The following is a 14,987-nucleotide window of genomic DNA, read 5'->3' on the forward strand; positions in this document are numbered from 1 at the left end:
AGTTTCCAGCTGGAACTGGTCAGGAAAACTTCATTGAAGCTGAGTTTTATTGACACACGAGGAAGCCATGTTTAATTTTTATTTGTTTTTAAGAATCTTATATTCAAGCACAATGTTACTTATTCCTTCTTCTTTGTCCTCTCTCCATTTCCTCTGATATCCTTCTTACTCCTCAAAGTCTTAGCTTCTTATTCTTTGATTATAACACACAGTACACACATACACATGTGTGTATGTGTGTATGTTGGTGTTGCTGGCTGGGCCCTTCCTTGGGATTGGCCAGCTTATCGAAGGGCTTGTCATTAGGGAGGACTTGGTTGGCCCTCTCTTGCCACCATATTTACCCGTGGTTCTTTGAGGGCTGAGGTTTTAGAGGAATTCCTGCATCCTTCATGGGTCTTGTTTAGGCAACCGTGTTGTTGAGATTTGCTGGTCAGTGCCCACAACACATAGAAGACACTTTCTGGCAGCAGACGGCCCACCTGGTTCTCCGGCTCCTAGGACGTTTCCACCCCTTCCTCACAGCTGCCTGAGCCTTATGTGGGAGGTCACAGTGTGTGTCATTTGTGGGAGGTCACATGGTAAGTGTGTCGTTTGTGGGAGGTCACATGGTAAGTGTGTCCTTTGGGGCTGAGAGCCACCGTCCTTGTTCTCCTCGTTTTGGACAATTGTGGTTTCCTGGCGGGGGTGGAGAGCTTTGGTGGGTGGGAGCTGCGCTTGTCTGGGGGTGTGCGGGTAGGATTTAGGACACAGTTAGGAATTACCCTGGTTTAATGAAGTGGCCGCACTAGAAGATTCCAGGGCCTGTGACCTGCTATCCAGGAGCTGTGGCCTCACTTCGCAGAGCAAAGTCCCTCCTTTTGCCTGTGACTTGTGCCTCCTGGACAGCGTCGTTTACCCTCGGGTGTGAGCGCCGCCACTGCGCCTTTCCTGATACCTTGCCATTCCGCTTACTGTTACTATTGTTCAAATGTATAGGTGTGCTAAGCAAAATCATCTAGGCACAGAAAGACAAGTCCTGCGTGGCCTTGTGGACATGCCCAATAAAAAAGTCAGTCTGGAAGAAGCAGACGTCTAAGGCACAACAGTGGTTTCCAGTGATTTGGAGTGGGGGAGGGAGGGGACTTGGGACATGATGACCAAATAATACAACGCTTCAGTCAGGCAAAAGGAACACTTTCTGCAAGCCGTTTACAGCATGGTGACAGGCTTATCAGCACATACTGCACTCTTCAAAGTCGCTTAGGGTATATTTTAAATTGTCTTTACTGTAAAATGGTAAGTGAAGGCATCAGATGGGCTGGCTTGCTGTAATCATTCCACAGAGTCTATGAACCCACAACTTTTCCTTCCACATTCTGGATTCAGTCACTCGAGAGCAAAAATACTGTTGATACAAGAAATTTTCCCAAGGCTAAAAACCTAAACTTGTTACGTATTGAAAGCAAATGGGCACTGACTGCGTCTGGCCGAGGTGGTTCGTCAGCACATCCTGCCGCAGTCTCTTCCTAAAACCCAGCTCCTCAGCGCATGCTTCCCGAGTGTGTGAGCAGGGAGCTCGCGCTTCCCGAGCGAGTGAGCCTCGCCCACTCTTTCCTCCGTGTTCGGTTAGGCCTCCTGTGTTTGTGTATGTGATATGCAGACGCTTCCCCCTTATCTCTGAAAAGTAGCTCACAACTCTTATGTTACATTTAAACTGTTGGTTGTTGCAGCAGTCCATAAAATATGAGAGGATCGGTATACGTTACAAACAAGCAGAATACCATTTCGTAACAGGGTCTTGCTGATTCTCAGATTTAAAGCCCAGTGCCCTGAAAACAGTGTTTCCAGATGTAACAGTGACACAATACACAGTCAGTCTGCCGTGCACACAGGTATCAAAATATCTCATTTTATCCTGAAAATGCATACAGTTTGTATTAGCTTAAATCAATTTTAAACAAAAATTTAGTTTGGGCAGATAATCAATGTCACATCAAAACTTTTATCTTTGACTATATTTTGGCAATCTTAAGCCATTACGTTTTTCAACCCATCCAAGTTCTTATATTAGCTCTATACAAGTGTAGTGTAGATGCCCATTTTTCCATGACAGTGAAATGCAGAGGGAAACACTAGTTTTTACTTGTGAGAACTGCCTCCTGGCCGTCACAGCCTGCCACCCAGTGCCTTGAGCAGTGTGCTTGCTGCTTCTGGCTTACATTTCTTTGGGGGGTTGGCAAGCAGTGTATTCAGGATGTAACTCCTGCCCATGGCTGGCTAAATCCCCCTTTTTAGATTAGTCAGAACCTGGCGTGCAGGAGCTGTTGAAAGATGCGGACGTGGGGCCACACCAGTTGCTGCCTTCACAGTGAGAGCAGGGACTGCCTCAGCTCGCCAGCACGCTGGACCTTCCTGACCGCAGAAGTGAAAGCCTGCATCCTTGCTGCCCCACAGTCAGCGCTGTCAATGTTGAGTTACTCTCAGCTGGCCAGTGCTGGCTCTGAGGCGGCCTCTGTGGCATGTGAAGTGGATGTCCCTGTGGCCAGCATCTTCGGAGCCATCTCCCTGGCCTCACCTCAGGCCCCAGCCTTGCTGGGACAGAAGGAATGTGGAATTAGAGCTCTTGCCCCCCATCTCTGCTGCCGGTTTCTCACATTCCTCTCCACTGCCCACTGAAGCGATATGGAGCAGCCCTGAGCTTTTCCAGCCTGTCATTTTTGGACTTTCTCTATCATGCGACAACTTGTGGCCTTTCAGTTACAGGAGAGAAGAGTGTGAGCTCTGGGTTCCTCACAGCCGGCTTTTAATGTGTGAAGGACAGCAATGTCTCTAGACCTTTCAAACTCCTGCTGTTGTGAGGAAGATGTGCTTCTAGCTGAGGGGATTCAGACGTTAGCGACTTTGCCTTTCCATGTCTTGGCTGTGACTTCATTCCAGTGGTAGGTGGATCTGATTAGGAAAAAGATCCCATTCATGGGCAGAAATTCCAAAGAGAAATGAGCATTAGCTGCTTCCAAGTCACCTGCCTCATTTCCCCTTCCTGTGGTGGCAACACTGAAGCTCACGGAGATGATCCAGTTTACAAAGACGGTCCAGAAGAGTTCCTGGTTCCCCTAGACGGAAAGCTGTTGGCCTCTCCTGTCTGTCCTAGCAGGAGAGACTGGGTGAGGGTTAAGGAAAATTTTCACATTCTTTTCGGCCTCTTCTTAAGCTGTCTTTGCCATTTGTTTGTGTTATTTATTTATCGGTCCATATGACATCATTGTTTATGTTTATACGCACGAGGCCCTCCATGGAATTATTGGGGTTCTCTGCATGTTTTTAATTTCACTGGGATATTATGGAAAGATTTAGCAATACAGTTGTTGACAGTCCAAACATTAAACTCAGCAGGAGTGGCACAAGGTTGTAATACTACAATTTTAAAATTTTAAAATGTCCCCTCTCAGGAAAGGAAAGGGACAATCAGGGAAGTAAGACTTATACAGTGAAGACTATAAAAACTGAAAATAGAAATTGAAGAAGATTCTAAAAGATGAAAGGCCTCCAATGTCATAGATAAAAAAATTAATGTTGTGAAAATGGCTATATTATCAAAAGTAGTGATCTATGTATTCAGTGTACCCCTAATAAAAATTCCAATAATATTCTTCACATAATAGAAAAAAAATAATTCTAAAGTTCTTATGAAAGCCAAAAGAGCCAGGAATAATCAAGCAGTGGCTGCCTGGTTCTGAACAAAGTTCCCAAAGTGCACGCTGGAGGAGAGACAGCAACAAATGGTGGGTCAGCTGGCCTGCCGCGTGTGGAAGAATGAAACTAGGTTTTTGCTTTCACTTTGCGCAAAAATCAGTTAAAATGAATGGAAGGCCTTAGAGTAAGACCTGATGCTTGCAAATTAGCAGAGAAAAATGCTTCAGGATAAAGGGAAAGGGGACTTTTCAAGAAGAATCTCAGTAGCACAAATACAAGAACTTACGTATGAGATTACATGAAATGAAAAACTTATATATTGCAAAGCAAGCAATTGCCAGAGTGAAGAGGCAGCCTGCAGAATGGGAAGCAGTCTCAAAGAACTAAAGAAATGAAGTACCCAGTAAATAATTGATGAATGAATTTAACAGAAAGTTCTCAAAAAGAAAATCAGTAAATATGTGAAAAGTATCCAACATCTTTATCCACTAGGGAAATGCATTGGGGGTCCCATCTCTGTCATCAAAATAGCATCAACCAGAAAATAAACAACAAGTGCTAGCAAGAAGGAAGAATATGCTGGGTGCAGGGGCAGAGAAGGGGCCCTATGCAATACGATCCTGGAAGGTCATAAATATAGCTCGGATGTACATCAGTGTCGGTGTTCCTGGAAAGAAATGAACTAAAACTACAATGCCATCTCATCCAGCCACCTCCCTTCTCAATATCTACCTCAGGAGTCAGCCAGCTTACTTAGTAGGTGCCATAGGTATGTGTTTATCACTGGATTACTTATGGTAATATGGTAGCCAGACTATGGAACCAATCACATTAATGCTCATCAACAGATAAATGAAGAAATGTGAGAACACACACACACACACACATCATAAAGGAAAACAATGTTACGCCCACTGGTGCAAAAGTGGCTGTTGTGGAAGTGACCAGCCACATCTTGACTGGATTGGAATCCCATTCCACAAGACTGAACTCATACATGCTACCAGTCAGTGAGCCACAGCCCACGGCTCAATACTTGGGGAGAACCTGGCACTGCTGTTCTAATAAAGCAGTAATAGACTGCCCCAAAGTCCTTTATGCCTGAGGTTGTACGTCTCAAACCTCAGCTGAGAAGCTTGTTTTTGCAGTAGATGGTGATTACGCTTGCAGTCGCTTAGCTAAGAATAGGAGACTAGGACACTTAGCTGGGAACAGAATCTCTACAGCACCCTGCCAGTGACCAGACCAGGGAGCACTTCGGGAGAGGGGCAGCAAGGTGGTCAGTGCAGTGACAGCGAGCTGACTCTGCAGGGCGTCGCTGGCGCCGTCAGTGCTGGTGGACACGTGATTCAGCAGCTCTGGATGCTCTGACCAGCACAGGAACGGACCACCGAAGATCCTAGCACGTGTAGTAGAAGGGCTCACGAGTCCCGCTCTGCTGAGGAGCTGCTGTCCTGCTGGCTGCTGGGGCAGGGAGACTCTTTACCCAGGGATGCAGCCCCTGAAAGGCGATGTGCCCTAGGGCATGCCCTGCCCATGTGCCTCAAAGGCCCACAGAGGATTGGTGGGTTGTGAGAAAGAGCACATGGAGTGAGGAGGGAAAGTGCTGTGGGGTAGGGGAGGAGCTCACGGGGAGGGAAAGGGGGTTTATTTAATCAAAATGCATTATATGCCTGATTGAAAATCTCAAACGGGAAAAATATTAATGAGTAGAAAAGGAAAGGCATACAGTTGGAGCTAATCATGGTGAGAAGACGGGGGCCGTGTTTTTCCTCGTGGAATCAGACACTAAAGTGAGAGACCGCTTGAGAAGGGGAAGGGGGGAGAGTGAGAGGGCGCCGGGAAGTGAGTATGGTGAGTATATTACATGTGTGTGAAGTACAGTGACGGTTATTTTACAGTCAGTGTATGCTAACATGGACTTCTCACTGCACACCCTTCGTCCGTGGGTGTCCCGTGGCGCTCTGGCCGGCGTTTGGTCTCCAGCGGCCTGGGTTAGCGGTGTGGCTCCGTGGCTTCCGGAGGCTCCTTTCTTACTCTCTGAGATGGGACTTGGGGCACACGCCCCTGGGGCTCGTTGGTGGGAAATGACACGGCACAGAGCACATTGCTTTGTGCTGGCATAGTTAGGCCCAGAACCCGTCTTTCTGTTTACCAGCTGGGATAAATCTCTCAGAGTTTAATTCCTGGGAGAAATGATAGAGAGTAAAGAGTGCTCCAGGGTCTTTGAAAATGAATGATCACATGTCTCGGAATCATAGCTTCCCGTCTCCCGCACGTGAGATTATAGCGGGTTGGCCTCCTCCTCTCCCAGGGCCAGGACACATCCTTGAAAGGCACTTCAAAACCCTGAAGTGTTTTGCCTCTCAAGAAAAAAACAGAAGAAAATTTGTAACTATGGTTGCTTGTTTGTTTTTTGTTTTTTGTTTTTTTTGTTGTTGTTGTTCTTTTTTAAAAAGTTGAGTGAAGCATGAGTTACCTTTGCATTAAAGTGAAACTGTTTTTCTAGTATACCTTCTGGTAAACGTAGCAAGGAAATAGGTTCCCGGCATGGATCAGCGAGGGCTCCTTGTGGATGTGCAGGGTGTGTTGTAGAGGGGCATCCGAGGAAAATATTCTGAGCCCTCTCAGGAAGGTACGAAACAACAGCCGGTCATTTACATAAAGAGGAAGCGGGGCCTGCCCGCTGGGGCTGGAAACTGTGCAGTGTTTTCCTAACATCTTTTTGTCCACAACTCCCGGAACACACAAAGGCCTCCACTCTGTCCAGACACATCCTACTCCCACCTGTAAAAATTACCGGTGCTAGTGCATTTTAGCATTTTAGTCTTAACCCTTTTTTTCTCTAATTTTTCTGCTATAGTTCACTGAAGAGGGCAAGGTTAAAGAGAAATCCATTCCAAGATTAACATGAGTCGTGTGTGGTAGCATTGGGCAGTTAACCCAGCACTCAGGGGCTGGAGGCAGGAGGTAGCCTGGGGTTCAGTCAGACTGTCGCAGAAAGGACTGGCTGCTATGCAGGCCGGCCAGCACCTTCGCCTCTGTAGCCAAGTGGCAGATAAAGGCACATTCCTGAGCTGAGGGTGTGGCCTCACCTGGATGTTCCCTCATCCTCACAGGTGGTGTGAATGCTTGCCTGGCCCTTAGTCTGAGTGCCAGGCTTTATAAAAGGGCTTTCTCTCTAAGAGAAAATGCCAAATAAGCAAGGGATTCTGCTGCTGCCACATCCTGAACTCTGCAAGGTGTTCACTAAATTACTTTTCTTATTTTTGTTGACTATTCACAAATGACTTGAAATTCTGAATTTCTATCTGTAGGAAAAGTTTTCATTGACTTGTGAGTTCTTTGAAAGGAAAGAAGGTTGATCGTTTGTAAAGGAAGCTTGCCGGCTGTAACACCCTGTGCTGTGTCCGGTGCTCCCTGGGAGGGTGGTCTCACATTCAGAGCTGTTGAGCATCGCTTGAAAGGACTCTGCAGTCACACCATCGGCAAGACGAAGCAGGAGCACGGCTGTGACGCCGAGGCCAGTCTGGCCCAACAGGAAGCACTGGGCCAGTTGAGAGAACATGGCAAGATTCTGTCTCAAACGAAAATAAAGTTTCAAAGACGAAAGGCTATATTAGTAGAGTCACTAGAAGGGCTCCTTACCGTCTGTCATGCTAAGTTGCTGGGAGAGAAAGCTTGTTCTGTGGGGCTGGGGAGGTGGCTCCCCGGTCAGGAGCACTGGCTGCTCTTCCAGAGAAGACTAACATCTGTCTGAAGTCCAGTTCCAGGGCATAGGACACCCCGTGGCCCGCAGGAGCCGCAGACCAAAGCACTCATGCACATTAAAAGGCAGCCTCAGGAAAACAGATAAGCAGCGTCTCCTGAGGAGGTAAAGCACTGTCTTTCCGGGCCTGCATTTCCTCCCTCACACGCTGCTTTCCACTTTTCTCCGTTTACTCACGAATGGGCTCATTTTTCTGCACAGCTGAATAGAAACCCACTGTGCTCATGCACTCACTCCATTTTCATTATCCATTTATCTCTCAAGGACATCAGGTTGTTTCCGTTTCCTGGATATTTCAAATAGAGCGTCAGTGAACAAGGTTGAGCAGTAGCTGTAGAGTAGGGAACCGGGTCCTTTGGGGCCCGCTCAGGAGTGCACCGCTGAGTCGTGTCATAGCCCTGCTCTTAGCATGTTGAAAAACTTCCGCAGTCATCTCTGTAGTTTGCAGTCCTATGACCCATGAGTGGTGGTCCCTGTTCCTCACATCTGTACATAACGAGAACACCAATTAACATGGCAGGGCAGATGGGGGAACCTCACAAGCCCCTGCCTAAAATGAAGAGCTTCCGGCAGCCGGTGGGAGCTGACAAAACAGATGTGAAAAGGCCTTCTGTAGGGTGACCATCCCAGATAGTCAGCCATAAACAAATGGATTCGTAGTGTGTGTATGTGCCTGTGTGTGCATGTGTCTGTGTTTGCACATGCATGTGCAAAGGTCATGGATTTGAGAAGGACTTGAGGGGCACATGGGAGGAGGTTGAGGAGGATTAGGGAAGGGTGAGAATGAAGCAAGCACAGTACTCTGCATGGCGTTCTGAAAGAAAAGCTACAAGGAAGAAGTGCAGTGCTGTGGGGCGAGCCGGAAGAGCCGTGGGAGCAGCAGCTCTCGCGCGCTGGAACCCTGCTGGCTAGTTTACACACAGACACATTTGAACTGAGCACTCTCGTGTGAATTGGGTCTAAGTAGTTCACATTCACTGTTAGTTCTCAGCGTTCTCCAATGTTCACTGTTCCACGTACAGGCTCGGACTCTTGCACTTGTGTTTTCTTACGCCAAGAGTTATTTTCCAAGGCCGTTCCTTGCCTTTGGGCTCCGCGTGTGGAGAGATAAGGGCCGGTTTGTGTTGGCAGAAGGCAAGGCTTCTAGCCGCCCTGGTCCCAGAAGTGGCATGCCCGAGTACGTGACCTGCTGGGGGAACCATCCCAGAACTAATATTTGCACAGAAACTCTCCCCGAACCTCCTCTATTTTGATCAGATAAGAGACAATTTGAACCCAGAATCTAAACGACTGCCCCTCTCCTCCTCCTGGCACTAACCTCACTGTAAGCAGACATGAAGAGAAATTGTCTCCTGAGGTATTCTTGGACATTAGCACAACAGGAGCTGTAGAACTTTCCAGCTATGTCTTAAATCCTGGAAAGTCCAGAATAAATAAGTTTTGTTGTCTTGTGATGCATGTGAGCCACGGGCTGCATGCAGTACGAGAGTTGGGATTATCCAGTGTTTTTTAAACTGAGATTGTGTGTCTGCTGGATAGGACATTGTCTTTTCTCTATCCTCCGGTGCACAGTCCTGCTGTCCTTTGGGTTAGTCACTTCCTTTGCCTGTTTGTCTGCCTTCTACTGTTATTTAAATGTAATACCAGACAGCGGGTGTTTGACATCTTTAAAGCTGTGAGAATAAATGTGTTATTTTTGATAAAGGTAAGTGGAAGGGAAGGCCTTAAGCTCAATTACCAGCATGAATGAATGAGTGAATGGACAAATGAATGAGTGAGTGAGTGAATGAATGAGTGAATGCAGATTTGCTGCTGCGGACAAATTCATTTTGTTTGCACTATGCTAATCTGTTCTTTGTATTAAAAACTGTTTTGTAGCTGGGTTTGGAGGCCAGCATCTCTACCCTCGGCAGGAGGCCATAGCACCTCTGTGAGCTGGAGATCAGTCATCTACAAAGCGAGTTCTAGAACAGCCAGAGCTGTTGCACTGAGAAACGCTGTCTTGAACCGCTACCCAAAAAAGAGCTACTCCCGTGTGTGTGTCTGTCATGTCTTTAAAAGTCAATTGTTATGCATTATCCTAGTGTTCTGTTTCTAGCTGAATCAGATGAGATAAAGAAGGCATAGGCCCCAGAACATAGTTTTTGAAAAAGCATGACTTTATTGGCCAAAATATTCCAAAGTTTTATTTTCTTTATTATTGATCAAGAATAATGGTTCTAAGAATGAAAGAAAATAAGTAAATCACAGCTTAACTGCCCAAGAATTGCTTGTTCTCATGTAAAGGAAGCCTCCATTCATGTAGTATTAACTTGCTCCCAAGATAAGACTTATGGGAAATTCTTACCGAATTTCATTTGGTTGAGTGGAGTTGCTCTCGGGGCCTGTTGCCTTTTTAAGAGGAGTTGAGGATGTTTTCCTCAATTTTATTTTTCTTTCCTAGTCTCTCCTAGTGTTTTTGTTTTGTTTTGTTTTGTTTTGTTTTGTTTTGTTTTGTTTTTCTTTAAATTCCCTCCTGACTGGCCCACAGTACGGTCGGGACCTCTTTCAGCAAGCATGAGTGGGACTTTTTGCTAAAAACAGGGCAAGGCCTCTCCGAAGTGCCGCCGTCCCTGCTTGGCCTGTGGCTCGGCTGGTAGGTGTGATCCTCGGGGAGCTGTCCTCCCTTCCTTCAGGAACAGGTAAACGAAGTAGCGTGTTGCATCATGGTGCCAAGGAAACCACCCTGGACACGTGTCGGTGCGTTGCTCGTCTGTCTGCGCTGCGCTGTGCCTCGCTCTGGGCTTGATGCAGCTACCACACAGCAAGCACAAAGTCACACAGAAGCAGGTGCAGCGCTTACTCTAAAAGCTGCTCAGCAGAAAGTATGCTATGTCCAAGTCCACAGATTATGCAGACTGAGCCCATGCGTGCAGTTAGGCTGGGAGGTTGTGCCTTTAGCCTCGTTTTGATGGAGAGGGCAGAAGGATGAATGTTCCGCTGGTCCTGCCTCAGCTCATCAAGGTCATCACTGACTGCTGCTTCCCCACCAGCTCTCTTCCCTGCACCACTCTGCAGGCTCAGGTCATTGTCAGGCGGAGTGCGTGCTCTCTAAGTCCTCCATGCTCATCTTCCTCTTGGCTGCCCTAAGCCCTCCCGTTTCTAAGGAAGACCACTGTAACGGTCACCTGACTGGTTTCTCTGTTTCTGCTTGCTGCTATGTTATCTTCTGTCCTCCACAAACAAGCTGACAGAACTTGAGAACATATGCACAGGTTACAAATTCTTCAGTGGTCGGCCATGTTCTTCGGCTCACGTCTAAACTTAACTGCAGTTTGCACTGTCTCCAGATTTCCGTCCATCCCTGTGTCCTGGCAGGGGTGGTTGGCTCAGCCTTAACTTTGTCACAATCACCCATGTCCTCCTCACTACTGTGATCTCCGCGGCAGGTCTGCTGCATTTTTATAGTTGTTCTTATATGACTTTTCATCTTACTTTTGTTAAAGGATTATTTATTTAAAGCATTGATTTATTTAGTGTGTATTTGGGGGGCAGTGTTTGTACCTTGGTGTTCCTGTGGAAATCGGAGAACAAACTGCAGGAACCATACTCCAGTCTTCGGGCTTGCTGGGGAGAGTCTTTTCCATGGCTATCTCCAGAGCCCTCATGTCATCTTACGTTTATTGTTCTGTAGCTGTAACTGACTTTCCCTGATCATATGTATGCTTCATGGGGCTTATCTGCCTTGTTTGTGAGAACTCCAGTTCCAGGCACATAGCAGGCACTCAGGACACACTTGTTTTTAATTAAACAAACAGGTGTATGTATCAAAAACCTGTGCATTCATCCAGCTTGGATCAGAGTTGTGTCTGTGTGAGAAAAGAGATTCCAAGAAAGCTGGAGAGTGGGCGGAACCCGGCAGTAGAGAAGAGCAGACTTCTAAGATGAGGAGACCTCGGGCCAGAGCTTGGCACTTGTGTTTATGTCATTAGGGAATGATTACTTCAGCAGCTGCACCATGCTGGGTCAAATAAAGAGGCTGGAACCAGGGCTGAATGTAGGAGGTTCATGTAATCACAATGAAAGAGCAATGAAATGCTTGACAAGAAGGTGCCAAGGCAAGGAAAAAGCTGACCCAAGACTCCAGAGTTTGGGATTTTGTGGTGACAATGCACCAAGTAACTGAGTCATAAAGTACTGTTTCCTTTGTAATAAGACATTTTTCTTGCCACTGAGAACACACACACACACACACACACACACACACACACAGTTTATAGTCCCAGCTATTTGGGTTGTTGCGGTAGGAGGATCTAGTGTACAAGGCTTACCTTGATAACATGGTGAGGTTGTGTTTCTCCTTTTAGAAATGTTAGAGTGAGTGACCTGTGAATATAGTTCATGGTAGAATGAGAAGCCCTGGGTTCAATTCTCCATTTCAGTATTTTTTAAGAATGCTCCTCTCAGTGAACATGAGCACCCCTGAGTTCCTCTGGTAAAGCACAGGACGGGACAGGACGGAGAGAAGACGCAATGGCCATTTCCCGCTGCCGCTGATGTCACAGGTGACATAACGCGCGGGACAGAGTGGCGGTGGCCTCCCATGCAGCCGCAGACTGCATCACTGCACCTTTGTTTCATGAAGCTAGCATTCTTTTTTCCTGGAACGTTGTTGTCTGTCGAAGCCGACCAGGAGCGTTTTCTTATGATGCCATGTATGTTTGTCTTTATCTCTGAGCAGTTGAACAAGAGGACGAGAGCGCTGACAAGCACATGACCGTGACAGAGGCTAATGGTGGTCCCGATCCTCAGGTACGATGTGTGCTGCCACAGCGTTGACCCTTTCTCGGAGGGTGGCTAGAGGGCCAAGTGTCCACGGTGAGACAGGTTTGCCCTGTGTGGCCTGTTACTGCTGATTTTCACAGGGGTAAAGTGCTTAGATTGGACATACAGATATTCCCAAGGAAGACCCTGAATTGTTCGTTTATTTATAGGCCTCCTCCTGTATCCAGGATTTTACTCTCTATACTTTCAATTATCCACTGTCCAAGTATGTTAAACAGAGAGGTCTTTCAAATAAGCAATCCATGTGTTTTAAATTGTGTGTTGCTCTGTGCAGTCCAGCTTCAGAGTACCAGGATGCAGCATTGTTCTTTGTTCAGAGCATCAATACTGCATACGCTTCCTTCAGCAGTCCCTGGCCAGCTGTGTGGTTCTCCACTGAACTATCGGTTCCTTCAGGGTTCTTCAGTTCACCCTTCCTCAGCGGCCTGGTGTGGCATCACAAGGCCCACGTCTCTCGCCTCTTCTCAGAGCTGTTGTGTCACATCAGCACTAGGGGGTGACTGACTACGAAAAGACCATATTCATAGAACTCTTACTCAGTATGTTGAGTTAGTTGTCCTCTCATTATTAGTTACTGTTGCTAATCTCTTTGCTTAATTTATAAACAGAGGTGTAGCATATGTATGGAAAAACAATTCAGTGCTGTTTGTAGTTTCAGGGATTCAGTGGGATCTTGGGGTGTGTCCTTCAGACATGGTGACTACTGCAGAAGAGTTGACAGAGGAGGTGCACTCTGTCTCTCTTCCACTTCCCTTCCTTCCCCTCTGTATGTCTGTAGATGCTAGATAGAAAATAGGTAGGTAGGTAGGTAGACAGACAGACAGACAGATAGAAAAATAGATGGATGGATAGATAGATAGATAGATAGATAGATAGATAGATAGATAGATAGATAGATAGAAAAATAGATAGATATGCAGACACACAGACAGGCCCAGCTGTGGTGGTGTAGACCTTTAATTCCAGTGCCTAGGAGACATAGGCAGGCAGGTGGATCTTTCTGAGTTCAAGGCCAGCCTGGTCTACAGAGTGAGTTCCAGGACAGCCAGAGCTGTTACACAGAGAAACTATCTCAAAACAAACAAACAAACAAAACAGATGATAGATGATAGATAGATAGATGAGAGAGATAGAGAGAGATAGATGATAGATAGATGATTGATGCATAGATATATAGATACATATATATAGATACTTGATAGATACAAAAATAGATAGATACATACATGTGAACACATAGATACATACATAGATAGATGATAGGTGGATTCCACTTCTCAAAGAAAGGACAGAGGAGGAGGTACCCCTCACAGCTGACCTTCTCTTCACACAGTTAGAAAAGGAGCTTGCCCACACACTGTAGCCATGTGCCCACTGCCAGAGACCCCGTGCCATTATCCCTAAGACTGAATCACAGTGGTCAAGGCTCTGAATTGGATACCTCAGTGTCAACAACCGTTTCACTTTATATGAAAATGAAACATTTAAGGACTCAGCCCAGTTACCCTGTGCCTTTCACCTTGGAGGTCCAAACTCCATTGTCTGTTTCAGAAGAAGCACAGTGCTGTTCTCCTCAAGGCTCCACAGGTTGTAGTGTTATTAATGATGCTGCAGTTGAGTTTATGTTGAGATCATTCTGCAGGCTTCATGCGCCATGCACAGGGGTCCCCCTTTGAGTATACTGAATTTATGTTCAATGGAATTTGTGCTGCAGTAGTTTGCTATTTAAATCATGCTTTCCTAAAAGGCAGAAGCTTGGTTTAAGTTCTGTGGATGGAGGTATTTATATTGTGATTTACTTAGTGTTTTAGAAAAAGTGATCTGTGTATGTGAAAGAATGTGTGTGTGTGTGTGTGTGTATCTTTGTGTCTGTGTACACTCACCTGTATGTACATGAAGGCCAGAGACAAGGTCTTTCACTGGATCTGGTGCTAGGTTGGGGCCAGCAAACCTCAGTGCTGCTCCCTGTCCGCTCTGCACGGTGCTGGGGTCATAGGTGTGCACACGGCCTGACTTTCCCACCAGCACGGGGCACTTGAAGGTGGCTCCTCATCTGTGTGCAGCAGGTACTCCTACTGCAGAGCTGTCCCCAGCCCCGGAAGAGTGAATTTGAGTGTTTGCGTATGTAATGCAGTCGTTGTTTTAGGTGGGAACCTCTGTCCTCCACCTTGGTCACAGGGAAGGCTGCTCTCTTGTCCCGTGTGTCCCGAAGGATCCTCTCCATGCTTGTTTTCACCCCCCCCCCAGGGAGTGGACCCACGTTTCATGAATCATGGGAGCTTGTAACATTGTTTATACTGAAGCCGTAAGAACAGCGTTAATTATATATTACAGAAAATGTTTCTCTTCCAAAAAAAAGACCTTGAAATAAGGCTCTTAAATAATTCTTGTGACAGTTACACATTAATCCTTTCTCCTTTTCTGGCTTAGCAGTGTTAGGTAAACTGTTTATAATTAATTTCACATAGATAAATTGAATAGACCATGAATGTGAAAGTCTAGATTGAGGGCTGTTAGTTATCATATTGCCTGAGTGTCTGCAGCAAATCTTCCAAAACATTAATAAATTCACGGGTTTCCTGAATTAAATTACTAAATTACAGGGCCATGAAGGAACCCAGAAAACATCTGGCTTTATGTTGTGTTTCCAAGTTCACTATTTCATGAACCATGGAGGATTTGCTCCATCTCTGGGCTGAAAACCCCCAGAGAATAAAGT

At 46.3% G+C, this 14,987-nt stretch overlaps 1 protein-coding gene across 2 annotated transcripts in view; it reads left to right on the forward strand.

The window, feature by feature from the left end:
• Positions 1-14,987, forward strand: part of Rapgef5 (Rap guanine nucleotide exchange factor 5) — a 205,551-nt gene that overhangs the window by 93,446 nt on the left and 97,118 nt on the right. For both annotated transcript variants that reach the window (XM_021642613.2, XM_060388290.1), the window contains one exon: positions 12,165-12,235. In XM_021642613.2, coding sequence (XP_021498288.2) covers positions 12,165-12,235 — 71 coding nt within the window. The remainder of the gene's footprint in view (positions 1-12,164; positions 12,236-14,987) is intronic.

The sequence above is a fragment of the Meriones unguiculatus genome, chromosome 7, assembly GCF_030254825.1.
Source record: "Meriones unguiculatus strain TT.TT164.6M chromosome 7, Bangor_MerUng_6.1, whole genome shotgun sequence".
In the NCBI taxonomy this organism is placed as follows: Eukaryota; Metazoa; Chordata; class Mammalia; order Rodentia; family Muridae; genus Meriones; species Meriones unguiculatus.